Source organism: Petaurus breviceps, unplaced genomic scaffold (assembly GCF_028583685.1).
Source record: "Petaurus breviceps papuanus isolate PSGF00001 unplaced genomic scaffold, PetGlider_PUasm1.0 90919, whole genome shotgun sequence".
Lineage (NCBI taxonomy): Eukaryota > Metazoa > Chordata > Mammalia > Diprotodontia > Petauridae > Petaurus > Petaurus breviceps.
Window position 1 is genome coordinate 35,811,258 of NW_027187378.1, and position 27,768 is coordinate 35,839,025.

General features: G+C 36.8%; 1 protein-coding gene and 1 pseudogene across 6 annotated transcripts in view; both read left to right on the top strand.

Moving 5' to 3' along the window:
• RNF170 (ring finger protein 170) overlaps positions 1–27,768 on the top strand; it is a 57,376-nt gene that overhangs the window by 22,524 nt on the left and 7,084 nt on the right. For 4 of the 6 annotated variants that reach the window (XM_069075799.1, XM_069075796.1, XM_069075797.1 and 1 more), the window contains exons 3-6: positions 5,621–5,696; positions 9,437–9,548; positions 18,546–18,619; positions 27,559–27,669. In XM_069075799.1, coding sequence (XP_068931900.1) covers positions 5,621–5,696; positions 9,437–9,548; positions 18,546–18,619; positions 27,559–27,669 — 373 coding nt within the window. The remainder of the gene's footprint in view (positions 1–5,620; positions 5,697–9,436; positions 9,549–18,545; positions 18,620–27,558; positions 27,670–27,768) is intronic. The other 2 variants (XM_069075802.1, XM_069075800.1) reach the window with 1 other exon arrangement.
• Positions 19,359–23,826, top strand: LOC138152158 (splicing factor 3B subunit 2 pseudogene; annotated as a pseudogene).

A 27,768-nucleotide genomic window follows, 5' to 3' on the forward strand; every position in this document is an offset into this window, starting at 1 on the left:
TTTAAAATGGTATATAGTTTAAAAAGTACTTATTGGAAGCCACATCCTGGTATTTTATGCACTAGGGAAACACTGGAGCCATTCTGACTAAACTGGCATGAAGTGGGATTATCCTCTGTCATCAGTACTATATTTAACTTGTTTATAGTAGCTAGGTTAAAAAAAATAAAATGGACATTGATAAAGACAACAAAATATCTCCATTTATAGATGATACAATTGTCCATAAAAAATTGAGGGTAATAATGTTAGCAAGATAGAGGAAGATAAGATTATTTTTGTGACTTTAACTGCATACCAAGACCAAAAAAATTGATAAAAAGAGAAGTATCATTTAAAGTAATGTCCCCAATATATCCGCTATTTGGCACAAATTCTGTTGGACATAAGCAAGTCCCTTAACTCTCACTGCCCCAGACAATGAATTTTGAGGGAATTACTGTTCTGAGAATTTCCTATGTAGAAGAGATCATAGGTCTATCCCATCTTCTGAAAGGCATTAACTTACTAAAATAAAGGTCATACTTTGATATGAAAACAATTTAAAATTTTGGCAAATAGAATTTTTTTTAGTTAGCATAAGGATATTCCATATACATTGCTCATTTGAGACACTATACTAAAAATACCAATTCTGAAATTAATCTGAAGATTTGGTACTATAGAATCAAAACACCAATTGGCCACTTCTTAAAATTAGACAAAATAATAATAAAATGTATATGGAAGAGTAAACAAAAACATTAAAAAGGGAATCCAAGAAAAAAGTAAAACTGATGAAGCCCCCTTTCAGACCTCAAATTAAATTATAAAATGTTAATTATCAAAATTAGCTGTTACTTAATAAGAAGAAAGCTAGATCAGTTGTACAAAATTAATCAAAATTAGATAATGAAATACTTTAAAAATAACATTTGTATAGCACTTTTAAGTTTTACACACTGCTTTTCTCAATTTTCCAACAAAGGTAACGTAAGCATTATTGTTCTAATTGTGCAGTGAGTATACTACAGTGAGTATCAGAGATAGTAAATTACTTGCCCTTGGCCATACATATATCTAGTAAAGGCTGGAACTAGGATTTGAATGCAGGTATTTCCTGACTCTCCCCTTCAGTGGTTTTTTCATTGCCACATTGTGCTGGCATATTCCACTGTTGTGGAAAAGAATGATCTTTATTGCAGCTGTGGAGAAGACAAAAATTTTCATTTCCTTGAAAAAATGAAAAAAATTCTTGTTGAAAAATAAAGGGTTTTGTGCAGCAAAAATCATTTATATATAAAATTAAAAGAAAAACAGTTTTGGGAAAAATCTTTATGGTAAATATAGATGCTAAAAATGTGACACACCCATGATCCATAAGAATCTGATAGAAATTTATAGGGAGAATAATGTCCATTCATTATGGGTTGTTATAAGTTGTTAGAACATTTCCTATGCATATCTTAAAAATCATACTAGAGTTCTTTGAAATATAAACAAGAGCAGAGGTAAATTTGTTAAGTTTTCTGACTTAACATAATCAGTGCCTAAAAGAGGGAGATATATTCTTGGGAAAAGTCTTTTGCCACCTTCATGGTGGATGTCCAACAACAACTAAATGGAAGAAGGATTCGCTGTAACTGGTGATATCCTTCAGATACTGTGTTTGTGGATGATATGCTGATTGTAGCAAACCCTTGGACATTACTGAGCCTCTTAAATATGATCTGTAATCACTTGAGAATTCATTTTAACTATCCAAAGCAAGTAGATGAAGAATGCCTATTGAAATCATGATGATGTATCTTGGATAGACAACCTATAGAGCTGGCACACTAGTATGCATATCTTGGACAGACCCTGCAAGTGGATAGTGAACTGGGACAAGAACTAAATAAAGAGAAATATGAGAAAACATGAACTGATGAGAAAAGAAAGCAAAATCAGAATAATATGCACACATAGACTGTATTTTAAAATAATAATAGAAAAATGTAAAGATCAGAAGAGCAGTGCAGGAGCAGATAAACTTTTTATTAAAAAATATACACACACACATATATCTATGTCCTTAGTTTGGTCTAATATAGGATTTTATTTCTTACATTATTTGGTAGTTTTTATTAAGAGTAAAGATAAATTTAAAATTTAATCAAATAAGAAAAATTTAATAAGAATAATTAGAAAAATTAAGTAATTTTGTAAAATAGAATTCTATCTAAACTTTATAACTATAACGTTTTAGTGCCTACAAATGGGAGCCATTTAAAATTATTTAATGACTAAATGAATAAAAAGGGGGTTTTTCTGTTAACAAAATAAGAACACGGAAATGAATAGTTTTCTTTTATATGGCATATAGACTAATAGATCAGGGAAATACTGCAGATGACAGTCTCATCATATTCTTGGGGATAAGAGAGAAATGTGAGCTGAATGATAGTAAAATTGGATGAATTCATAGCTGCTTAAACAAGCTACCCCATAATATGAAGAGGATCAATGAAGGTTTTTATATTAGCCAAGTAGCAGATCATCTGAGCTACAAGCTCTCCCTGTTGACTTTGTCATCAGCATTTGTATCTATTACTTAAAGATAGAATAGGCATTATTTTCAGATTTGAAGATGGTAAAACCTGTGATGGATAGCTAACATTTTAGAATGCAGAGTCAAGATTAAAAAATAATGATGGATTGAAAAATAAAGCAAAATGTAAGAGGTGTAAAAGTCCTGCAAGTGTCTATGATCTATGACCCATCAAGACATCTGTTGTCATTTTATATGCTGAAGTTGGCAAGTCTAGGATTCAGAAGTTTCTTATTTTCATAATAGGCATTTTGCCGACAATTTTGATAAACTAGCTGCATGTTAGGTAGTTGAAGTACTTTAGCAATGCCAGTTGGTTCACATTAATGCCACTTGGTCCACATTATAGACTTTTGCTATAGATGTAATTTATATGAATTAAGAATAAGTATGTGCTTAAAAAGATAATTGTTTATTAAAACAGATAAACCTTAAGCAGTTTTACCAAACATTGTTAAAAAGATATAGAACAAGGTTTTAAAGAAAACAGGTACCTAGGTACAATTTTGTGGCTTTATAACTAATTTATTTATTTATTTATTTTTAAGCAATCTGGGTTAAGTAACTTGCTCAAGGTTACAAGGCCAGTTATTTCTGGGTGTGGTGCTAAGTGTCTGAGCCTGGATTCGATCCCCAGGTCATCCTGACACTGGAGCTGGTGCTCTTACTTGCTGTGCTACCTGGCCACTCCTTTATCACTAATTTATAACATTCATAGCTTAATCCTAAACTTAATTATCTTACTTTAGTCAAGTCGGCAAGGATTTATTAAGTACCTACTCTCTGGGTACACAAAAAAAGGCAAAAAAATAGCCCCTGATCTCAAGGAGGTCACAGTGTAATAGGGGAGACTACACACAGACAACCATGTACAAACAAGATACATAGAGGATGAACTGGAGACAATCTATAGAGGGAAGGCACCAGAATTAAGAAATCAGAAAAGGCTTCTTGCAGAAGATAAGACTTAAGCTAAAACTTGAAAGGGGAGAGAGTCACCAGAGTCTAGAGATAGTGTCTAGTATGAGGAACAGCAAAGAGGCCAGATTGTAGAGGAAAGGGGAGTGTAGAGGGATAGGGGAGAAAAGAGTAAGGTAGAAGAAGACTGGAAAGGCAGGAAGGGGCTAGTTTTGAGGGCTTTATGGACCCTGGAGGCAATAGGGAGCCACTGGAGTTGGGACTGTAACATGGTCAGATTTTTGCTTTAGGAATATTACTTTGACAGTTGAGATAGGGATAGATAGGGTGAGAGGTAGAGACCTGAGGCTTGGAAACCAATCAGTCAGCTAGTGGAATACTCCAGGGTTGAGGTTTTGAATGCTGTACCAGGGCGGTGGCAATGTCAGAGGAGAGGAGGAGTGGTGTATACAAGAAATTTGATGAAGGTAGAATCAGTAAACTGGCAACTACTGTATATGATGGGGGAGAGAGAGTGAGGAGTTGAGAATGCCAGCTACATAGGATGCCAGTTTGGGTGACTGGGAAGATGATGGTACTCTCCTCAGTAAGAGAGAAATTAGGAAGAGAGGCAGGAGTGGGAGGGGGGAAGGGAAGATAAAGAGTTGTTTTGACCATGTTGAGTTTAAGACACCTATAGGACATCCAGATTGAGATGTCCAATAGGCAGTTGTTGAGAGACAAGAGTTAGGAGAGAGGTTAGGGCTGGACAAATCTGAGAATTGTCTGCCTGGACATAGTTAAATCCATGACAGCTGATGAGATTATCCCAAAGAATTAGCAAAGAGGAAGAAGAGAAGAAGGTCCAGGAAAGACACCCATAGTTAAGAGTAAGGATTTGGATGAAGAACCAGCAAAGGAGAATTGAGAAGGAACAGTCAGAAAGGAAGAGAACTAGGAGAGCAGTGCCATAAAAGCCTAGAGAGAGCATGACTGACAGTGTCAGAGACTACTGGGATCAAGAAAGAAGAGGATTAAGAAAAGACCATTATTTGACAATTAAGAGGTAACTGTGGAGAGAACTCTTTGAATTGAATTATATAATGTGTGAAGCCAGAATGCTGAGTTAAGAAGGTAGTGTGAGGAAAGCAAATGGAAGCAGCAATTGTAGAAAGCCTCTAAAAAGATTTAAATAGAAAATCAAAGGTTTAAAAGAGAAAGTGTTTTCAACTTATACTTATCCTGAGTTTATGTGTATAATAAAGCATTTTTAAATAGCCTCTAGAATTTCCATAGGTTATTGACTTTATGCCTGTCTTTCATTTATTTTTCAAATGAATGTCAACATTTTGTCATAGTTCCCTTTTCTAAAACTGCATAATTATCTAATGTCCCTGTTTGAGACAGAATTCTGAATTTGTGTTTTGACCACTATTATATATGGACTTATTATGGGGAGAGGTACCTTTTTCATGAAGTAAAAATCAAATTTTGTGGATTTTCACTAAAGACGTTTAATTTTAAGAAACTGACTCTGGTCTTATGAAATTAACCCAAAAGCTAAATGAAGCCTCCCAGGTTCTGTTTTCCTGACTTCAAACTCGTAATTTCTTAGCTTTAATTTCTTTCATTTTTGTTAATGTGATTATAGTTATAATCCATGATTATTTTCCTTTTTCTGTAATATATAATTTTAATTTTTCTCTTATCTATAGGTGAGAACCTGAAGAACAGTTAAATTGGATTTGAAAAAGTGTTTAAATGTATAACAATGTGTAAATGTTTATGATACAGATTTTATCCTGAAAAAATTTAACAATAGGAAGTAATTCTAATATAATATTATTCAGGGTTATTGCTGTGTCAAACTTTCATCCTTCTATGAGTATATGCCAGGGCCCCCATTATTCTAAGTTTTATTGTTAGTCAGTTGCACCAGAAATATGTCAGTGAAGTGACTGTGATAGCACAAGAATTCATCACAGTAACAGACTGAACTATCCTTTCCTGTTTAAACCTAGAATTGGACTGAAATCAGATACTGTTCTTTATATTTTTGCAGTTTCATTATAGTTCTCAGATTAAATTTAAGTATAGAAAATAATTCCTCTAGCCATAATTTATATTAATGGGGATTTATATTTTTATCACCAGAAATGCAGAACAAAACATTCATCCTGATAACCAAGAGCTAGTGCGGGTGCTTCGGGAACAACTTCAGACAGATCAGGTAATGAATGTCCAAGTGTACTGGTGAGGGTAAGGAGCTAATGAATGAATGTCCAGATGTACAGAAAAACAAAGCTAGACTAAAGAGCTGATCTGTTGTCATTGCTGTTGCAAATTCAAAGTAGTCTATGAGTAAACTAGCGATTTACTCCTTAAAAGTTAGATTCTTTTTGACTTTGTATGAAGCATATCCCATAGTTTGTTACTGTTCTAAAGGGTATAGGTTTCAAGAGTGGGCAAATGGTCCCTTTTTCGTTCATTTTTATTTCATTGGCTTTTTTTTTAACTTTGGCTTAAATAAGACTTTTACCTTTTGTGATACTTAGTTAAGTGAAATAAAATAATTACTTTTTTTAAATGTGGTAGAATTTCATCTTAAGCACTGAACTCTTGATGGTGTCATTACATGTTTAGCATTTGAATGATAAGAAGGGACACATGGTGAGTGAGTTTTTGTTTTATTAGGGTACAGAGCCAGGATATTTTCCTTCTTTACCCAGGCAAAACTAGAGAAAATAATTCCATAAAAAAGTAACTTTTTGTTGTTGTGTCCCTTTATTCTAGCCAGAGGGTGTAAAGTCAGGCAGAATCTCATGAAACTAGAATTATAGTGCTTTTTGCAGAGAATTGGAAGAAGAATGTAATGTGCTTTCCTGCTGGAAATATTTTTTATAGACGCTGAATTTCAAGGGCAGGAAAGGGTCCAGTCTAGTCAGGGTGCTTGGCCCAATTACAGGTTTTGTATCTTATCTAGAGTATCCTTTGGAATCTGATTTGGTCTGGGAATCTCTGGAGTTAGTCCAGAGAGGATCACTATGGCCTCAGGCTTCTGAAATAGATTGTAAGAGACTTAGCTATCCAGAAAGCTTCCAAGTCCAGTAGGACCTCTTGGGACTGTTAGACATCCACATTCCCTTCTCTTTCCACAACCACTAGACTTACCCCATTGTAGGTTTGGAAGGTGAAGTTAAAGGCTTTTGGCTAACTGCTTGTGGTCAAATGATTCTGTTTGGGGGAAGAATCAAGGAAAGAAAGCAGTAAATACATCTATATTTGTTATGATGAGGTATGTTGTATCTGTATTCTATCTCTTCTTCCCCATTCTCCCTTCCCCCTCCAAATTAAAGCTCTAATAGTATCTTATTCCAGATAATCGTGATGGCAAAGGTGCTACAGTAAACACTTTTTCTAGGAATTTGAGTGAAAAGAAATACCTGATCACTGGATCATTAGTTTACATCTCTGAGACACTTCAGAGGTCAAGTCCAGCCTCCTCCTTTTACAGTTAAAGTCCTAGAGAGGTTTAATGATTTGCCCAAAGTCACTCAGATAAATAAGCCATAGAGTGAAGAATAGAATCCAGATCATCTGGCTCTCATTCCACTGCACCACCATGCCTCCCATTGGTTTGAGCTAGAGAGTGTTTTGGTATTTTACTTGAATAATTTACTGTATATATAAATTCAATTCTGATTCAATCTGATTGACCAGTATATTTTTATAAATTTGGTTCAGTTTACAATTAAATTTTGAGCTGGCCCAGATACTTAGTTCTTAATAGCAAATATTTTAATTGTTAGCTTTATTCTAAATGTTATACAAAATAATTTTTGACCATCAGAGTTAATTGTTAGTTGTAGATGTCTTTGGTACTATTTCTTATTTTTAGTATGTGAAGGAAGAATTATATTTAAGTTTCTAAAGCTAAATTTTTTTTTTATTTTTGCTATTCTAATTCTTACAAAATAACTCAGTATTGGAAATTTTAACTTTGACTTGCTACATTATATAATATACTAGACATTCAGCACTTGAGAAAAGGATGTGATAAAACTTTTCAATGTAAGGATCTAACTGAAAAAAAATTTATAGCATCCTCCTGTTAGTGCTGGAATAGCATACAAATAGTCACATACCTAAGGAGATTAAAGATTTATTTCTAGTAAGTAAAAAAATAATCCTGAATTCATTCATTATTCTATTTTAAGCTTCTTTAGGAGGGAATGGTGGAAGAGGTTGCCATCTAGAGGAGAGTAACTAAAATGGCAAAGGAGCTTGAGTTTCTGACATAAAAAGGCTGGTTGGAGGTTTAGGGATGTTTAATCTGGAGAAGGGAACCTTGTAGCTGTCTTCAAGTGTTTGAAAGGTTTTCTTATGCAAGAGGGATTAGACTTAGTGAACAGCCAGGAGCAATGGGTTGAAGTTAAAAAGAGATAAATTTAGGCTTGATAGTAAGAAAAATGTGTTAACATTTAGAACTGGCCAAAAGTTAAATGAGCTGCCTCCAGAGGTAGTAGGTTCCTGTAATGGTAATGGAATTTGGAGATCCCTGTGTATTGGCTTGGTTTTGGATTGATTGTGTTAAGGCCCAGAGCTTGTGAATCCCACTTGTGGGATGGACTTGTTGATGTGAAAACAGAGTGCTGAACTGGGAGGAGCTGGTGATGTAAATTTAGAGAGACACAAGCAAAGAAGAATTTTTTTGGAAGCAGCATCTTGGAGGCAGAGAGAGACTGAGAGGATTGCTAGAGGATTGCTGAGGGCCAGTTTGAATTGCCTAGGACTTTTGAGAGCTGCCACCCAGAGCTGCCAAGGACTGAGGAGACATGGCTGTTATGCTGGTACTTTGTCTGTTTTGATGTTGTTTTGCCAGATTTGTCCACTGGTGAAAGACAGTCCTGTTGTTGCAGAGATTCTGGAACCTTGCTGTTGGTTCAGAGCTCCTGAGACTGTTCTGCAAACAGAGAGTGAATTCTGTCCACTGGTGAAGGGCAGTGCTGTTGTTGCAGAGGTTCTGGAACCTTGCTGTTGGTTCAGAAGCCCTGAAAAAGGATTTTCTTGTTGTATGTTTACAGAAATCCTAGAAGAGAGTTTTGCTAATGTTTTCAGGGGTCCTAGGACTGTTCTGCAAACAGAGAATGAATTAATGAAGACACTGGCAATATATCTTGTGGCCTTGCTAATCTTTGTCTTCCCAGGAACAAAGATTGCTGAGAACTTGCCTCTGGTCAAGATGAAGAAAAGCCCTCTCTTTGGGTATTAAATGCTGTGCTTAAGCTTGTTATAACTCTGGAGTAGATTCAGTTGTGATCCAGGGGTGGGGAACTTTTAACATTTTTTGTGCTCTGTGATTGAACAAATGAATGTACTTTACTTATATTTAGAAACGAATCTCCATTTGAGAAGAGGGGCTTTGTGGTTGACTAAATGAATGTACAGCCTAGGGGTGGAGTAGTACTTAGAAGAGGGTCTTTGGGATTGACTAAATGAATTATAATGTCCAAGGGTGGAGTAGTACTTGGAGATTATTGAATTATACTTGGTGAATGCTGTATTTTGAATTATGGTATATTTTTATTTTCTCTGTTCTTAATTATTCACTGAATAAAATGGAGAGCACCTATGCTGGTATTTTGAACCTTGGGAAGTTGCCTTTGCTTGGCATTACAGTTCCTCCTCATTAGAGGTCTTTAAGCAGAGAATGCTAGGTATGTTGTAATGGGGATTCTTGTACAACATGGGTTAGACATTCTTCTTTTCTAAAATCATAAGATTCTCTGAAAATAAAGGTTTTTTAAAAGAGGGGAGAGGATATAGTTTGGGAGTTTTATCATATCTGTATTTGCAGAGCTATGTAAACAGAAGTTATTGTGCCCAAGAGGTTGTGATTGTCCAAATAAACTTAAGTAGCATTGAATAAAAATCTCTGGGAAAACTTTAATGATGTTTTTACCCCCCCAGCAGGATGCACCTGCTATTGTTCGGCAGCAGTTCTATACTGATATGTCCTGTCCAATCTGTTTACATCAAGCTTCTCTTCCTATTGAAACAAACTGTGGACATCTTTTTTGTGGTAAGCAACAAACATTACCACTATCAGATATTTAGGCATGCACCTAATTATACTGATTCCTAAATTTCTGTTCTAAGTATCTTCTGTATGTGCATTGATTTCAAGAAGGGATAAACCAGATATTACTGTAGGAGCTAGTACTTGATACAGTAAATTTTCATTGCATATTGACCTGTTGACTTTGTTTTGCTAATTTACATCTTTCCAAGAGAAGGAAGACTACTCCAAAAATTTTGAATGAAACCATACTTAACCCCAGCTACCTACCACCTAAGTACATGCTTGTTCTTTGCATCCCTGGGACCTTTCTAAAGGTAGAAGTTAGAGCTTCCTGTAAGCCTGGAAGCTGTTAGAATTACAGAAGGAGAAAAGGCTAAAAGATCCTAATGAGCAAGTATAGCTTTCACATTTGACAAGTCTTGGATGAGCCTACTTGGAAGAAAGAATCTATCCCATTTTTTATTCAAGGGTGTGCTAGAGCCAGTTTGAGCATGCAGAGGAAGCTAATTATTAAATTTTCAGTGCAACCAATTTACACATGGAAATCAGCTAAAATACAGTTTCTTGTTTTGTCCATTGATTGTCTTATTGTTAACTGATTGTTTAGTTGATTGTCTAGAGGTGGTCATCTAACTATAGTTACCTAGCCAGATCTGACCTGTGTATTTAAAACTTAAATAAAATTTTATTGTATTTAAAAATGTAAAAATAATTTGTAGTCCATAGGGTGTACAAAAACTGGCAGCTGGCTAGATTTGACTCACTGTTTGCAGACCCTCAGTCTAGACTTAAGAAAATGATGGAGAAAATGTTAGTAATGCAAATTAAACTTAAAAGTGTATTCTTTGTATATATTTTCTGGAGTGTTGTTCGCAATCTCAACATTTTTTTCTTTTCCATATTTTATCATGATACTTATTACAGTCATATTTTAATGGGCTTTTCAGTTTATTCTGCTTGGGCCCATAGGGTAGAACTAGAAACAATGGGTGGAAGTTGCCAAGATTTTTGTTTGATCTAAAGAATTTCCCACTGGAGCTGGCTTGAAAGTAGAAGACATTGTTCAGGAAGCTAGAGGTTTTCCAAGTCTTACCAGAGGTTGGTGAGCTCAGCAACAGCTTCCCAGAGTCTCATCTGATGAAATCACAGAACACTTCTCAAAGTGAGCCCCTAAAGCAAAACCTCACATCAGGGATTATATAGCCTTCTCCTGGGTCAGAGAATGTAACCACCCTCTTGACCCACTGCCCAATCACACAGCATCAAGGTGTGGGCATTCCTGAAAACCAAGCCTCCTGCCACAGGCTCCATGTGACCACATTCAGCCTATTAGGAGGCAGAGTACATTTTCAAATCAAAGAAGGTTCTAAGAGTCTCTTAAGCCTATCAAAGGGCCTAGGGGCAGGGAAGATCTTTAAATTTGCATTTCCATTACAATACTCTAAGGAAACCACAGGCAAAAACAAATGTTTACTATATATTAAATATTCATAGCAAAGATGTGATAGCAAAGAACTGGAAACAAAGTTGTGTGGCCATTGAAAATTGAAAACTTTGTGATATGAATGGAATGGAATAATATTGTATGGTGTAAATACACAATGACTACAACTAGTGAAAAGATCACTAAAAAGAAGTTGAACTCTGAATAAATGGAAAACCAGTGATGGACCTAGAGAAGAGATAATGAAAAGTACTTCCTTCCTCATGGTAGAGGAACAGAAGACAGAACAGTGTTGTATATGTTTTCAGAAATAGTCATTGTTTCTGTTTTCACTTAACTATTTTTGTTATATGGCAAGGATCAGTCTGGCAAAGTAAAGAAATAACTCAGTCATTCACAGCTGGTCATTGTACAATATTGCTGTTACTATGTATGTGGTCTCTTGGTTCTCCTTATTTCACTTTGCATCAGTTCATGTAGTCTTTCCAGGTTTTTCTGATACATCACAATCACATACCACAATTTTTTAGCTATTTCCCAATGAGGAGATGGACATCCTCTCAATTTCCAATTCTTTACTCCCACTAAAAGAGCTGCTATAAATATTTTTTACTTATAAGTCCTTTTCCATTTTTTTTTTAAATCTCCTTGGAAGGGGCGGCCAAGTAGCACAGCGAGTAAGAGCACCGGTTCCAGTGTTGGGATGACCTGGAGATCGAATCCTGGGCTCAGACATTTAGCACCCACCCAGAAACACCTGGCCATGTAACCTTGAGCAAGTTTCTTAAACCCAATTGCTTAGGGGCGGCCAGGTGGCTCACTCTGGCTCCAGTGTCGGGATGACCTGGATCAAATCTGGGCTCAGATACTCAGCACCACACCCAGAGATAACTGGCCGTGTAACCTTGAGCAAGTTACTTAACCCCGATTGCTTTAAAAAAAAAAATCTCCTTGGAATACAGACCTACTAATGGTATTGCTGGGTCAAAGGGTATGTATGCATAGTTTTATAGCCCTTTGGGCATAATTCCAAATTATCTCCAGAATGGCCCAATCAGTTCACAACTCCATCTATAGTACCTTAGTGTCTTAATTTTACCACATCCCCTCCAACATTTGTCATTTTCTTTTTCTGTCATAAAATTAGCCAGTCTAATAGGTGTGGGGTGGTACCTTTGAGGTTTTTTAAAATTTGCATTTCTCTAATCAGTGGTGATTTAGAGCATTTTTCATATGTCCATAGATAGCTTTGATTACTTTGTTTGAAAACTGCCTGTTCATATCCTTTGACCATTTATCAGTTGGGGAATGGCTCTTATTTTTATAAATTTGACTCAGTTCTTTATATATTTGAGAAGTGAAGCCTTTATCAGAGAAACTTGCTGTAAAAATATATTCACAGTTATGATTACTGTGTATTTCCCTCCATCCCATTTTCCCCCTTGTTTGTCCCTTTTTCTTTTCACCCTGTCCATTATTATCTATTTCATTAAATATATTTTTTCCCTTGAAGGATTATACTCAGTTTTTCTGGGTAGGTGATTCTTTTTTTTTTTTAAGCAATCTGGGTTAAGTAACTTGCTCAAGGTTACACGGCCAGTTATTTCTGGGTGTGGTGCTGAGTATCTGAGCACAGATTTGATCCAGGTCATCCTGACACTGGAGCCAGTGATCTTACTCACTGAGCCACCTGGCCGCCCCTAAGCAATTGGGGTTAAGTAACTTGCTCAAGGTTACACGGCCAGGTGTTTCTGGGTGGGTGCTAAGTGTCTGGGCCTGGGATTAGATCTCCAGGTCATCCCGACACTGGAGCCGGTGCTCTTACTCGCTGTGCTATCTGTCCAACCCTGGCTAAGTGATTCTTGCTTGTAATCCTAGCTCCTTTGCCCTCTGGAATATCATATTCTAAGCCCTCTATATGTTTAATGTAGATCTTGTGTTACCCTGACTATGGGTCCATGATATCTGAATTGTTTCTTTCTGGCTGCTTGCAGTATTTTCTCCTTGATCTGGAAGCTGTGGAATTTGGCTATACTATTGCTGGGAGTTTTCATTTTGAGATCTCTTTTAGGAAGTGATCAGTGAATTCTTTCAATTTCTGTTTTACCCTCAGAATATCTAGGCAGTTTTCCTTGAAAATTTCTTAAAAGATGACATCTAGGCTCTTTTTTGATGATGGCTTTCAGGTATTCTAATAAACCTTAAATTATCTCTCCTGGATCTGTTTTCCAGATCTGTTGTTTTTCCAATATTTACATTTTCTTCAAATATTTTCATTCTTTTGATTTTGTTTGTTTCTTGATGTCTAATGAAATCATTAGCTTCCACTTAATTTTTTAAGGAATTACTTCCTTCAGTGAACTTTTGTACCTCTATTTTCATTTGGCCAAGTGTACTTTTTAAGGAGCTCTTTTCTTCAGTAATCCTCTCCTTTTTCCATGTGGCTAATTTTGCTTTAATTTAAGGAGTTCTTCTCTTGAATTTGTGTATGTCTTTTTCCATTTGGCCAATGCTGCTTTTTTAGGTGTTTTTCTCTTTAGTGGATTTTTGTGCCTCTTTTACCATTTGGTCTATTTTTTTTAAGATGTTATTTTCTTTAGTATTTTCTGTGCCTCCTTGGTAAGCAAGCTTTTGACACTTTTTTTTTTTTAATAATTTTCTTGCTTCACTCTCATTTCTTTTCCCATTTTCTTCAACCTTTCTTATTTGATTTTTAAAATCCTTTCTGAGCTCTCCCAGGAATTCTTTTTGAGACCAGTGTGAGACGAATTCATGTTTTTCTTTGAGGCTTTGGATGTAGCACTTTTGATTTTGTTGTCTTTTGTTAAGGTTGTGTTTTGATTTTCCCTGTAACCATAGTAACTTTCTATGGTCAAATTCTTTTTTTGTTGTTTGCTTATTTTTCTAACCTTTTTTTTTCTTTTCTTTTTGGAGGGGGGAAGGTAGGGCAATTGGGGTTAAGTGACTTGCCCAAGGTCACACGGCTAGTTTTTGTGTTAAGTGTCTGAGGCTGGATTTGAACTCAGATCCTCCTGACTCTAGGGCCGGTGCTCTAGTTACTGCACCACCTAGCTGCCCCTTTCTATCCTTTCTTGACTTTTACCTTTATATGTTAAAGTTGGGCTCTGCTCCTGTGGTGGAGGAGGCACTGTGCCAAACTTCAGGTTTTTGTGCAGTTGTTTTCAGAGCTAATTCTGGAGAGGCTATAAGTTTTTAGTTCTTCCAAGGTAGTATGATTTAAGGAGACGTGTATTTACTACCCTCCTGGCCTATGCTCTAGTCTATGAGTGACCACATTCTTTTCTGTTGTGGACCTGTGACCAGGGTCCCTCACTCCTCTGCAGCTGCAAGCTCTGGTATGGTAGTCCTCCTCCTTGCCCTGAAACTGTGAGCCAGGACTGCAAACTAGATCCAAGTATGGGCAATGCAACAGAGTACTGCACTCAGTGCCAGCAAAGGGACCCCTGTAATCTCCTAACCAGTTGTCCAGCTACGTACTGTCTATTGACTAAAAGCTCTGGAAGCTGCTGCTGCAGCTGATTCAGTTCCCCCAACAAGCTGCTGCTTGTTCATTGTGGCGCAATCTGTGCTGGCACAGCCTGTGCTGGACTGAGCTCCATTCTCACACTGGTGCGGCAGACTTTTCTTGCTGTCCTAATGAGTTGTCCTGGGCTGGAAAATTGTTTCACCCCATCCCCTTTGTGGGTTCTCCTGCTCCAGAATTTGTTTTGAGGCATTATTTAAGTTGTTTGGAGAAGAATTTGGAAGAGCTCAGGTGAATCCCTGCTTTTTCTCTGTCATCTTGGCTCTGCCACCCCTTCTCCCAAACCTACACCTGAATAAGAAATTTCTCCTCCTTAATAAGATTCAATTTCCACATAAGAATCAGTGTTGAATTTGTTAAACCATGCTGTTATTTTCTTCACCTTTCACTTCTATTCTTATTAATCCCATCATGAAAGAAATATATCATTATCTGTGATCATGCCATCTTCATGGGTAATTGAAATCTGTACCCGAGTGCAAGTCTTCACATACAGTGACCCAGTAAATTCTCACTAAAACTATCATCTCATTTTTTATATTAGTCTCTACCCTAAATATTTTTTCCTGAGCAATTAAATTGTAATGACCGATTTTAATTTTTTACATTCTGTTGACATTTGGCAATACTAATGGATAGTAAAATGGGAAGAAAAAGAAAAAAAGTTCTGCCAGAGAAAAAGAACTTGCTTATAGATCAACCATGAACTGGATAATCCATTCCTGTGTTCAGTTGAAGGTCCTATCAAGCATTCCTCTAATGTGAAGGAGTCTCATAATATTCAGTGAGAGATACAAAGCTTGTCAGATGCTTTGAATATAGCCTTATCCAGACAATCTTCTCTCTCATGTCTATGCCCAAACTCCGATATCATATAATAAGCATTACTATAGGTCACAAGATGTCTAGGTAAAACATATACAAGGATTACTCACCAATTTATTCACACATTAGCAGAATACAGACAGAAATGGAAGGAAAACCTCTGGCTCCCCAACCCAGGCGTAGTTATGATTCCTTGATGTTTGTCCGAGTTTTATCTGGGCCTTTTTACTAACATAATTGTTTGAGAATAGTAGGCTTCTGTGGGTAGTTTTGATCAGCAAATGCATTATTCCTCCTGAAATCAGCCTTGGGGCAGAGAAACTACATTATACTTAGTTGTAAGGGGCTCCAGGTGTTCCCTTCTTCTGTAGCCCAACTGAGTTGCTTAATCTGACATTCTATTACGTTCTTTGAGAAATATCTCATCTTCTTGGTCATACCATGTTTCCCCAATAATAAGACACTGTCTTATTAATTTTCTTGGACAGAAAAACACCAGAGGGCTTATTTTCAGGGGAGGGCTTATTTTAATGAACATTGATAGCAATTTTAATAAACAGGTAAATGTGAACAAAAAAATGTACCTTTATTCAAGAAGCAAATCACTGGGGAAGAACAGGATGACACGCTCAGTGCTGCAGCTCTGATTGGATGCAGCTCGGAGCTCGGCATGCGTTTCACGGCGGAGGGGAGGAGGTGCATACAGAGGGTACCGTAATGTAGCGTGTAGCGCAGGGGATCACCTTCAGTAGCAATCTCAATAGGGCTTATTTTAGAGGAATCTTACACAGTAAGGGGAGGGCTTATTTTTGGGATAGGTCTTATTATCAGGGAAACACGGTAGTATAAGACTATGTTATCCTGCTACTAGGTTTCTTTTATTTGGTCTCTAAGTAAAAGGATAAAAAATGAGTATCCCAACTCTTTTCTTTGTAACATCTCACGTACACACCCCTTCTCTCCTATGACACCGCTACCTACCTCCCTTGTACGGGCCTTCATCTTCTCACTGCTAGACTACTGAGGTAGAATGCTGTTTGGTTTCCCTGTCTAGCTGTCAGATTTATCTTCCAAAAGCACAAGTTTGATCATGTTACCTCACCCTGTTCAGTAAATGCCAGGGCTTCCTATAACTTATAGGATCAAATACAAAATCTTTTTGTCTTTTAAATCCCTTCATAATCTGACGCCTTCCTATGTTTCATCTTATACCTTACATCCCTCCATGTACTCTGCAGTTCAGTGACACTGGCCTCCTCTTTGTTCCTTGTACAAGACACTCCTAGTCTCCTGATTGTGCATTTTCACTGGCCATCCCCCCTACCTAAAATTCTCTCCTCTATCACCTTTTCCTTCTAGTTTCCTTGGTTTTTCCTATCTTCTTTTAAATTTCAGCTAAAATCTCACTTTCTGCAAACAGCTTTTGCCTACATACTACAAACTAGATACCCCTTACATACTAGAACCATATCTCTGTTGATTACCTCCATTTTGTGTGTGTGTGTGTGTGTGTGTGTGTGTGTGTTTTATACATAGCTGTTTACTGTGAGCTTCTTGCAAGCAAGGACTATTTTCACCTTTCTTTGTATCCTCAGCACTGAACAGAGTTTCTGGCACACAGTAGCCACATAATAAAGGCTTATTGATTTGGCATCTTTTAGTAATAAGAAAGGTATTTATGAAAAATGGTTGGTCCTAGAGCATTATTACCAAATGTAAAAGCTATAAGACCAAATATAGAAAATAAAATATGTAAGGAACTACAGTAATTTACTTGATGCTTATGTGACCTGAGTTAATAATTTTTACCAAACTGTAGAAATAACTACTTCTCTAATTATGAATTTAAATAATACCTACCCCCTCAGCACCTAAGCACTTTTCTTTAATGTAGTTTATATTTAATATAGTAATGAAAGGCATTTCCATTTTATGAACAAGAAAAGTTGAAACACAACTTCTGTTACAACAGATCTGGTAGAGATCTGAAGTTTATTAATGTTTGATTACCAACCCAATAGGTTTTATATGAAATCATTTCCACTGTCATGTCTGTAATATGAGGCTCTCTTGCTCCCAGCTTATAGCACAAAGATGCAAGGATAAATGTATCAAAGTACATTGAACTCCTTAGAAAATCACTAAGTAAAACTAAGGTACTATTTCAGATAATTATACTATTTAACTATATACTAACATATATTATATATATACATATATATTAACCCATAATTATAGGTTAATGATGATAATAATAAAAGCTTGTTTGCATATAATTCTTACCTTTTGTTTGCCCTCAGAGTACTGTGGAAATATCTCATTTAACCTAGCAATACCACTTATACTATTTTCTACTTAGGTATAAAACACTTTAATTAATTTACACAAATGTTCAACCTTATAAAATTGCCCCAACAACTGTCATTTTGCAATAATATTGTTAATAAAGGTTAAATGAAGCCAGTTAAAATTTTTCAGAAACCTCCTGTAATATCATTTGACTGATTGCTTAAAGAACTAATTTTTCCCCAGGTGATGTCATTTTACTTGATTATAATGTTTTCCTGGAATTAGTATGAATGTTAGGGTATCTATAGCCTATATATAATCTAATCTGTAATTTAAATGAAAAAAAATTTTTTCCTGTTACTTGTTACTTAATTTGCATGTTCATTTGATTAGCCATGTTTAGAACAACTTTTAAGTTTTTTGACTGTAATAATATATATGTTTATAAAGTAAGCTGGTTATCAGATCTCGAACCAGGATGGTACCACAATGTTCTTTTTTCAAGGCTATTGAAATCTAAGGAATGCTCTTCCTTCCAAGTGGTAGACAATTGAACTGTCTCATACAGTGAATGGTTACTTCCATTGCCTTGCCCATCCCAGAACATGACCCCATACACCCATTACCTTGGTGTCACTCTCCTCTACTGCCACATCCTCCCTGGATGCCTTATGGACCCAGCTGCTCTGTACTAATAAGACTGTACCCACATAGAATAGATTGTCTTCTGTGGCTCCATCCCTCCCCCATGCTCTACTGCTTCACCTGAATTTGCCCAGGACACAAGAATTTCTTGTTACAACTCTGTTGATGATATAAAGATGTGTAAAAGTTGAAATTATCTTATCATATAATGAGCTTTCAACCACCTGTCATTTATATTTTCTTTTACCAGGTACCTGCATTATTGCATATTGGCGATATGGTTCATGGCTTGGGGCCATTAGTTGTCCAATCTGCAGACAAACGGTAATGTACTGAATTCATGAAATATTTTCAATGTTAGTTTAATTTTAAAATTTGTTTATTTTTGGTAGCCAAATTAACCAGTTATTTTTTGTTATCGCTGGCAGAACAAAAATTTATCGAATGCCTTTATTTTGCCTTCTTATTAAAAAATTAAAAACAAATACATAATCTTAATAAAACTGAATTATTGGGGCGTCCAGGTAGCACAGCGAGTAAGAGCACCGGCTCCAGTGTCGGGATGACCTGGGGATCAAATCCGGGCTTGGATACTTAGCACCACACCCAGAAATAACTGGCCGTGTAACCTTGAGCAAGTTACTTAACCCCAATTGCTTTAATAAAAAAAAACCAAAACAAATAAAACTGAATTATCCTTGGAGAAATACAAGTTCTGGATCTGATAAGCAAAGAAATTAGAAGTCATTGTTGCATTATCAAAAGAGAAATTTCTAATCAGGCTTAAGCAAATTTCCTTACATGTACACTTATTACAGACTACCTGACGTGAAAAGATTATCTTTTTCTTAGTTTACTTTTATAATGTGAGTAGGAAACAGAGGGTCTGAATAGCTCAAAGCAACAGATAAACAAAAATGTTTTTTTATAACCATATTACACTATCCAAAATAAACTAAAATTTGCATGTGCCCATTGTTTTAAATTGGCATTGACATTGTAAAGGAAATATGAGTGAGGAAAGTGACTGCTCAATAAATACATGGAACTTGGGGAGACTACCATGGTTGAAATGTCTGCATGGATAAAAAAACCTTATTGTGGAGAAAAGACAGGCTTAAAAGGACCTAGAGTAGGGGGGGGGGTGATTGCATTATGATTATCACCTCATTCTTCTCATCTTTTTGATGTGGTTTAGATGTTTTATTGATGTAGCAGCAAGCACCCTGGCGTCCCTAGGGTGGCTGCTCACACAGGTTCTTGGATCTTCTTTGTTAAAGGAAAGCAACTCAAAATGGGTTAACAAGCTTACTTTAATCATAATCAGTCAGACATACATCGTTTACCTTGTTCAGGGGAAAAAGGTCAGCACCCCAAACTTCAAAATATACAGACAGAATTATCAAGACATTAACAGATCAAGCAGACAGCTTTCCAAACTGTCCAACCATTACATCCATACCCAGTCAACATCTGGGTTTTTCAAAGCGGGGGTGGGTGGGTGGGTGGGGCCTCTGGACAACGGCTTTTCAGAATACAGATCAAATCACAGAACACTTCTCAAAGTGAGCCCCCAAAACAAAGCTACACATCAGGGCTTATATAGCCTTCTCCTGGCTCAGAAAATGTAACAACCTTATTGACTCACTGGCCAATCAAGAAGTATTTACTGAAAAACAAGCCTCCCACCCTAGGCTTCAGGTGCACTTTAGCCTAGGGGCAGGGAAGATCTTCCAAATTTGCATTCCCATTAAAATTGACTAATCACAAAAGGATTTAAAATGACTGTTCTTTGTAACTGAACAAAAGTTTAGCATATGAACTCATCTTTTGTAGGCTCACTGAGAAATAAGGAGCACAACTCCAACAGCACACAAAGAGAAGCCTTGTACCTTGTTCTGTTCTCACATGATTTTGGTCTTCTAAGCTATGTCTCCATACCTTGAGTTTTCATGTAGCTTAGAAAATATGAGTATTTGGGATGGTGACATCTATTTTGTTCTTACTATGAATCACCCATGTTATATCTACCGTGTTTCCCCGATAATAAGACACTGTCTTATTAATTTTTTTGACAGAAAAACACCAGAGGGCTTATTTTCAGGGGAGGGCTTATTTTAATGAACATTGACAGCAATTTTAATAAACAGGTAAATGTGAACAAAAAAATGTACCTTTATTCAATAATGAATTCAATAAAGAACAGGATGACGCGCTCACTGCTGCAGCTCTGAGTAGCGTGCATTTCACGGGGCGGGGGGGGAGACGGCACATACAGAGGGTACCGTAATGTAGCGTGTAGCAGAGGGGATCACCTTCACTACAGTAGCAATCTCAATAGGGCTTATTTTCGGGGGAGGGCTTATTTTAGAGGAATCTTACACAGTAAGGGGAGGGCTTATTTTCGGGATAGGTCTTATTATCGGGGAAACACAGTAGTTATTGTATATGACAGTTTGATCCAGTGCAGTTTATTGGTTGGATTCTCTAAGGCATTTTGAGGTCTGTATTTACGGTATTGTGGGGAAACGTCATGTTAGGCCTTGAAAGAGTGCACTTCTGATGTATAATCAGAATAGCCACCAAGTTATATCTTGAGAGGTATTTAATATGTGCTAAGTTTCTACAGCTTGCAGTAGTAGTAGTAGTAGTAGTAGCACCTGACATTTATATAGTGCTTTATGGCTTACAACTATACACTTAAAACTTAAACTTTATATATGTTACCTTATTTGATCTCATTAATGATCTCTTAGAAATCTGACAGAGTGGTGATGAAATATTTAAGAATGGGATGCAAAGCAAATTAACACAAAGGGAAAGCACATAAAGTGTGCTGGAGGCCACCAGAACTGAAAGTAAGAGATGAGTTCTAGCATTTGAGTTCCATGAGACCAAAGGTTAACAGTTTTTACTTATCTAATGAGATAATGTAATGAAAATGCTTTATAAATTGTAAAGTATTCATGTTAATGGGGGGCAGCTAGGTGGTGCAGTGAATAGAGCTCTGGCCTTGGAGTCAGGAGGACCTGAGTTCAAATCCGGCCTCAGACACTTGACACACTTACTAGCTGTGTGACCTTGGGCAAGTCACTTAACCTCAATTGCCCTGCCTTCCCCCCTCCAAAAAGACAAAAAAAAAAAACCCCAAAAACAAAGTATTCATGTTAATGAGCCAAGGATATGATATAGTATTTTAAAAGCTAGCATAACTTTTGGCAGCATGTTCAGCCACATTAGACAATTAATTAGACATCAGACAAGCCAGAAAACTATAGCTCCCAAAAAAGAAAGACTTTGAGGAAGAGCACAAAGACAGTGACAGAGACAGCAATGATGACGGGCAATAGAAGAAACCTGAGGCTTCCAAATGCTCTAAGAAGAAATTTCAGAGGATGAATTGTTTTACTGTGGCTAAACCGAAACAGCTGGTGGCCCAGCCAGATGTGGTAGAGATAAATGATGTGATAGCCAAGGACCCCAAGCTTTTGGTGTACCTGAAGGCCATGAGGTACTCAATGCCAGTGCCACACCACTGGTGCTTTAAGCACAGATGCCTGCAGGTCAAGCAGGGGATTGAGAAGGTACTTTTTGAACTGCTGAACTTTATCAGATGAACAGGAATTTAGGAGATGCTCTTCAGAAGAAGGAAGAAGAGAAGACCTTGAAGTCAAAATTGTGAGAGATTCAACTCAAGATGGGGAAGATTGACAGTGACTATCAGAAACTACATGATGCCTTCTTCAAGTGGCAGATGATTCCAAAGCTGATGATTCATGAGGACTTTTACTATGAAGGGAGAGTTTGAGATTCACCTGAAGGAGAAGTGGCCAGGAGATTTGTCTGAAGAGTTGAGGATTTCATTGGGGATGCCAGGTGGACCAAATGCCCACAAAGTTCCTCCCCTGTGGGCTGATTCCTTATGTAGTGATATGAACTGCCCCCTTCCTAACCCAATCTGAAGATCTCTGGACTGAATTCTCCCATTCCTGAAAACTGTTCCTTTGGTTACCATGCTCAGAGTAGGAGCAGTAGAAGGAGGAGAGAGTGATGAAGATTAAATGTGATGAAACAGGCTTCATTACCCCTGTAGACAGGGGTCTCATAGCCCCTGTGGCCTTTTCATCAGTCCCAGCTGGGATGGAGACACTTGAACTGACTGAACTAAGAAAAAAGAAGACTGAAGAGGCTTATGGATGGTAGCGAAACACCTCACCTATTTACTATGTGCTACCTGAGAAGAGAACAGCCACTGTGGGACAGGCCATGATGAGTTCTACCTATATTTATGACATGGCTACAGTGATGAGCCAAAAGGTCTCAGCCCCTGAACTTCAAGGGATGGAAGGTGCTTGGGTCCTAGAGGAGTTGGAGCTGGATCCCATGGCTATGACTCAGAAATATGAGAAGTCCATGTGGGAACTGTAGGCCCAGGTGGAGAAAGAGGACTTCAGTGACATGGTAGTTGAATATGCTGCCAAACAGAAGCAAAAGAAACAGAAGGCTCAGCCCCATGATAGCTGTGGCAGGAGTAAGATATACAAAGAATCCAAGTTTTAACCTTGAAGACACCTGGCTCATCTTTTTACTTAACTTCGACCCTGCATTTGGGGTCCAGATCCCTCACAACTCTAAGGATTCTTCTTCATTTTCATGTTTTTATTCAGACCTGTTTTGTAAATAAGTTCTTCCCTCCCAGGGAAAGGATGAATGAATAGAAATAGTAATAATAAATAATAATTACACCTTTAAACCAACTCAGAGGGAAAGCAGAATTTCTGAGCTTAACTCCAGGGTACAGAAAGATGGCTTTAGGCAGATGCATATTCAGTTATAAAAATCAATAGAGTATAAAATCAATTACAGTGTAGAATTAATACAGTAGAAACTAGAGGTAATATTAATATTTATCTTTTCATTTCCAAGCCAAGTATTCCCTTGAGGGAGACATGCCTATTTGAATGACATCAGACTTGGAGTGAGGTTTGGTACCCTACTGGAAACATTGCAAGAGGTAGATAGTGAAGATTCAATGAAGATGTGTTCTGATGGAGAAATCTCTGCTTTCTCTATTGGAGCAAGAATCTCTCATAGAGTAGTGGATTAGTAGAATAAGTTGGGTACATATGACACAATAATAAATAACTATAGCAATCTACTATTTGATAAACCCAAAGACTCCAGCTTCTGGGAAAGAACGCACTGTTTGACAAAAACTGCTGGGAAAACTGGAAAACAGTAAGACAGAAACTAGGCATAGACCAACATCTCACACCAAGATAAGGTCAAAATGGGTACATGATTTTAGACATAAAGGGTGAAACCATAAACAAATTAGGAGAGCAAGGAATAATTTACCTGTCAGATCTATGGATAAGGGAAGAATTAACAACCAAACAAGAGATAGAAAACATTATGAAATGCAAAATGAATAATTTTGATTACATTAAATTAAAAAGGTTTTACACAAACAAAAACAATGCAACTAAGATAAGAAAGAAGAAAGCTGGAAAACAATTACAGCCAGTGTTTCTGATAAAGGACCCATTTCTAAAATACATAGAGAACTAAGTCAAATTTATAAGAATATAAGTCATTTCCCAGTTGATAAATGGTTAAAGGATGTGAAAAGGAAGTTTTCAGATGAATTAAAGCTATCTATAGTCATATGAAAAAATGCTCTAAATCACTATTGATTAGAGAAGTGCAAATTAAAACAACTCTGAGGTACCACCTCATACCTATCAGATTGGCTAATATGACAGAAAAGTAAAATTATAAATGCTGGAGATGTGAGAAAATTGAAACACCAGTTCATTGTTGGTGGAGCTATGAACTGATCCACACAGTCTGGAGAGCAATTTGGTACTATGGCCAAAGGACTATAAAATTGTGTATACCCTTTGATGCAACAATAGCACTAGTAGGTCTGTATCCCAAAGAGACCATAAAAAAGAGAAAAGGACCTGTATATACAATAGTATTAATAGCAGCTCTTTTTGTAGTGGTGAAGAATTAGAAATTGAGAGGCTACCCATCGATTGGGGAATAGCTGAACAAGTTGTGTTCAGCTATTAATAGACTATATGAATGTAATGGAATACTATTGTGTTGTAAGAAATGACAAGCAGGACACTTTCAGAAAAACCTAGAAAGACTTACATGAACTGATGCTGAGCAAAGTGACCTGAACTAGAAAAATATTTTACCCAGTAACAGCAACATGGTGCAGTGATCAAACATGTTAGACTTAGCTCTTCTTAGCAACACAGTGATCCAAGACAATTCCAAAAGACCTGTGATGGAAAATGCCGATTTGTCTGAATGCAGATCAGAGCATACTATTTTCACCTTTTTTTGTTTTTTCTTTCTTGTGGCTTTTCCCTTTAATTCTGATTCTTCTTTCACAACATGACTAATGTGGAAGTATGTTTAACATGATTTTACATGTACAACCTGTATCAGATTCTTGCTGTCTTGGGGAGGAGGAAGAGAAGGGAAGAAGAAAATTTTGGAACTCAGAATTTTACAAAAATAAATGTTGAAAACTATATTTACGTGTAATTGGAAAAAAAAATACTATTGAGATGGGAAAAAAATCTCATACCATATCGCTTAATAAGTAGCCATCTGGGCCTTGCTTGAAATCCAGATGGGGGAGCTCATTGCTTCCAAAGGCAGCACTTCAATTTTCAAACAGATCTAACTGCAAGAAAGTTTTTCCTTGTATTAAGCCTAAATCTTCTGTAGCTTATATACATTAATCCTAACATTCTACCCTTTGGAACCCAGCAAAAAAATTTAATCTCTCTCTTCCATGATTACCTTTTGAATATTGTGGAAAATATCCTTCATGTTCCCCATAAGTCTTCTTCAAGGTAAAAAAATCCTCATTTCCTTCAGTTCCTCCTTAGATGTCTTGGTCTAAAAGGCCTTTATTATCCTAGTTGCCTTCCTCTGTCTATTTTCTACCTTGTCAGTCAGTGTATTTCTTAAATTCTGGTTTCTGGAACTGAGAACTGCAGATGTATTCTGTCCCTGGCAGAGATGAGCTATGTTTCACTTCCACTATTGCAGACCCTGTATGTTTCTATTTCTGTATAGTTTAAGTCCATGTTAGTGGTTTTGGTTGCCGTGTCTTACTGAGCTTGAAGTCTAGAGACCAGGTACTTTTCATATGAACTGTTGTCTAGCCACGTTTCACTCATCTTGTACTCGCTGAGCTATTTTTTCACAGACTATAGACTTAATATAGTTGTTGTTTGTCCTTTGTTTTTGAAAATGACCATTGACATCACAGGTGATGTCTTGACTTGTGAGTGAATTGGATCAGTGAGGCAAAGTTGCAGAGAGTCTCATCAGCCTCACTCTCTTATCTCTTCCTGAGTCATTGAAGTCCAGTGGCAGGACAAAAGTCAAGATGACTGGTGATGACCTGGGATGCAGTGGATGACCTTGGCATCTCTGATGTCTGACCAGGCTCTTAGCAACCCACAGCACCTGCTTAAGCCACCTTCATGGCTGTTGGAACAAATTGTTCTCATCTACCCATTCTGCTGGGGAAAGTCTTCATATGTTTGGGGTAGACATCCCCCTAATTCACTGACAGGTTTGAGGCCTGTCAGTTACTCCCAGCCTGGTTTAGCCCATCTACCAAGACAGTGTGGTATGGCTACTGCATATGCTACAACTTCTTGGAGCCACAGGTGAGAGTTGGACACCAAATGTGCATGAGCAGTCCTGCAAAGGGCTTGGCAAGCCCTCACACCAAAAGGTGCTATTCCTCCTGGAATACCCCATACACACCAGATAGTAGTAAAATTTTATTAAAATCATTCAGTTCCTAAGAAAGACATGAAATAACAAGAAGCTAAGTTGAAACAGAGGCTCCTCTTCAAAATTATATAAAATTACGTTAAAACAACTTATATATTATTGGCTGAAGCTTTTATCTCTTAAGTGTTAAAAACTAAAGGTAAACTATAGACATCACTCAGTGTTATCAACTGATTTCCAACAAGGACAAATTTTATTGAATTGTTTTAAATTCAATTAAGAGCCCCATATGGCAGCATTGGCTGCCATTTTCTATCAAGGTGGTAGACTGAACTATACATTTAATTTGTAGCATCTCTTGATGCCAATTAAGTGCCCTATTTTGTCAATGCTTTGAAGGTCATTATGGAACAGAAAAACAAAATGCTGTACAGTTGACTGGAAACTTGTTTCCTCTAGTCAGTAATTTCCTAACAAATACTCATCAAAATGGCACTTGATTTATTTTTCATTTAAAATAAAATTTCTGCTTCTATCTTTATCCTGTTTGCCTCCTTTCTCTTACTGATTCCTTTTTCCTTCATTTCTTTTCTCCTTTATTATCTATCTCCTGCTTTAACTGACTTTCAGACATGGTGGAAAATGACAGTAGGATGTTGTGCCGCCTTTTGGCCCACTTGTTAGTTGACATAAGATAGTCAACAGTTCACCTTGAAAGGCCTGCAAAAGACTCCCTCTTCTCTTACGTGGCTTGCCTGGAGATTTCAACTCTTAGTTTTTTGTACGCTGTCCTGGAAGCATCACAAATTGTTTGAAACTAGAATACTCCTTGGGGTAGATAGTCTTTAGCAGTCCTCCCTCAGTCCCAGTGTGAATGATCTAGAGTTAATGGCCTTATGTTAATATGTTTAAATTACAATAGTTATAGGCACCTTTGTGCCACAAATAAGGACTGATCTAAGTCTTAACTTAAGTACTAGTGCCTTGCAGGTCTTAATGGAAATCAAAATCCCAGATAATGTGGATATTACTTTCAAAATAATCATGTTTTTGTGCCATTTTGTATCTTATGTTTTCTTATATCATCCACTATCCCCCCAAAATAGTTGTTATATTAGTTCCTCATGGTAACAAAAAACATTAGAACTAGAGAGTGGGAATACTCAGTGTTCATGTTGTAGGTATTTAAATAAGTATAAATTAATTTATAATTGTCACTATATATAATATATAATAATAACAATTATAATAAATTAAATAGTTATAATAAATAAATGAGCACTGCATTTTATTATACACAGCTTTTTTTTTTTGCTTTTCAGTAAAAGAAATAAACCAGATTCAAACTAAGCATTTCTTATTCTGATGAATAAAGGCATCATGCACAGATGAACACTAATAATGTTATTGAAAAATTCAGCAGTTTACCATTTATATCCCTGAGGAGTTCTAGGAGTAATAAAAATGACTTTTTTTGTTTTATACAGGTTACCTTACTCTTACCAGTATTTGGTGAAGATAATCAGACTCAGGATGTCTCAGAATTGCATCAAGATATTAATGACTATAATCGAAGATTCTCAGGACAACCCAGATCAGTAAGTAACTTCGAGGTAGCAAAATAGTGGTCATTTTGATTCTCTATTTTTGCAAAGCGAAATATTTGTGTATTCTGTGACTATGGAAGCCTCACTACC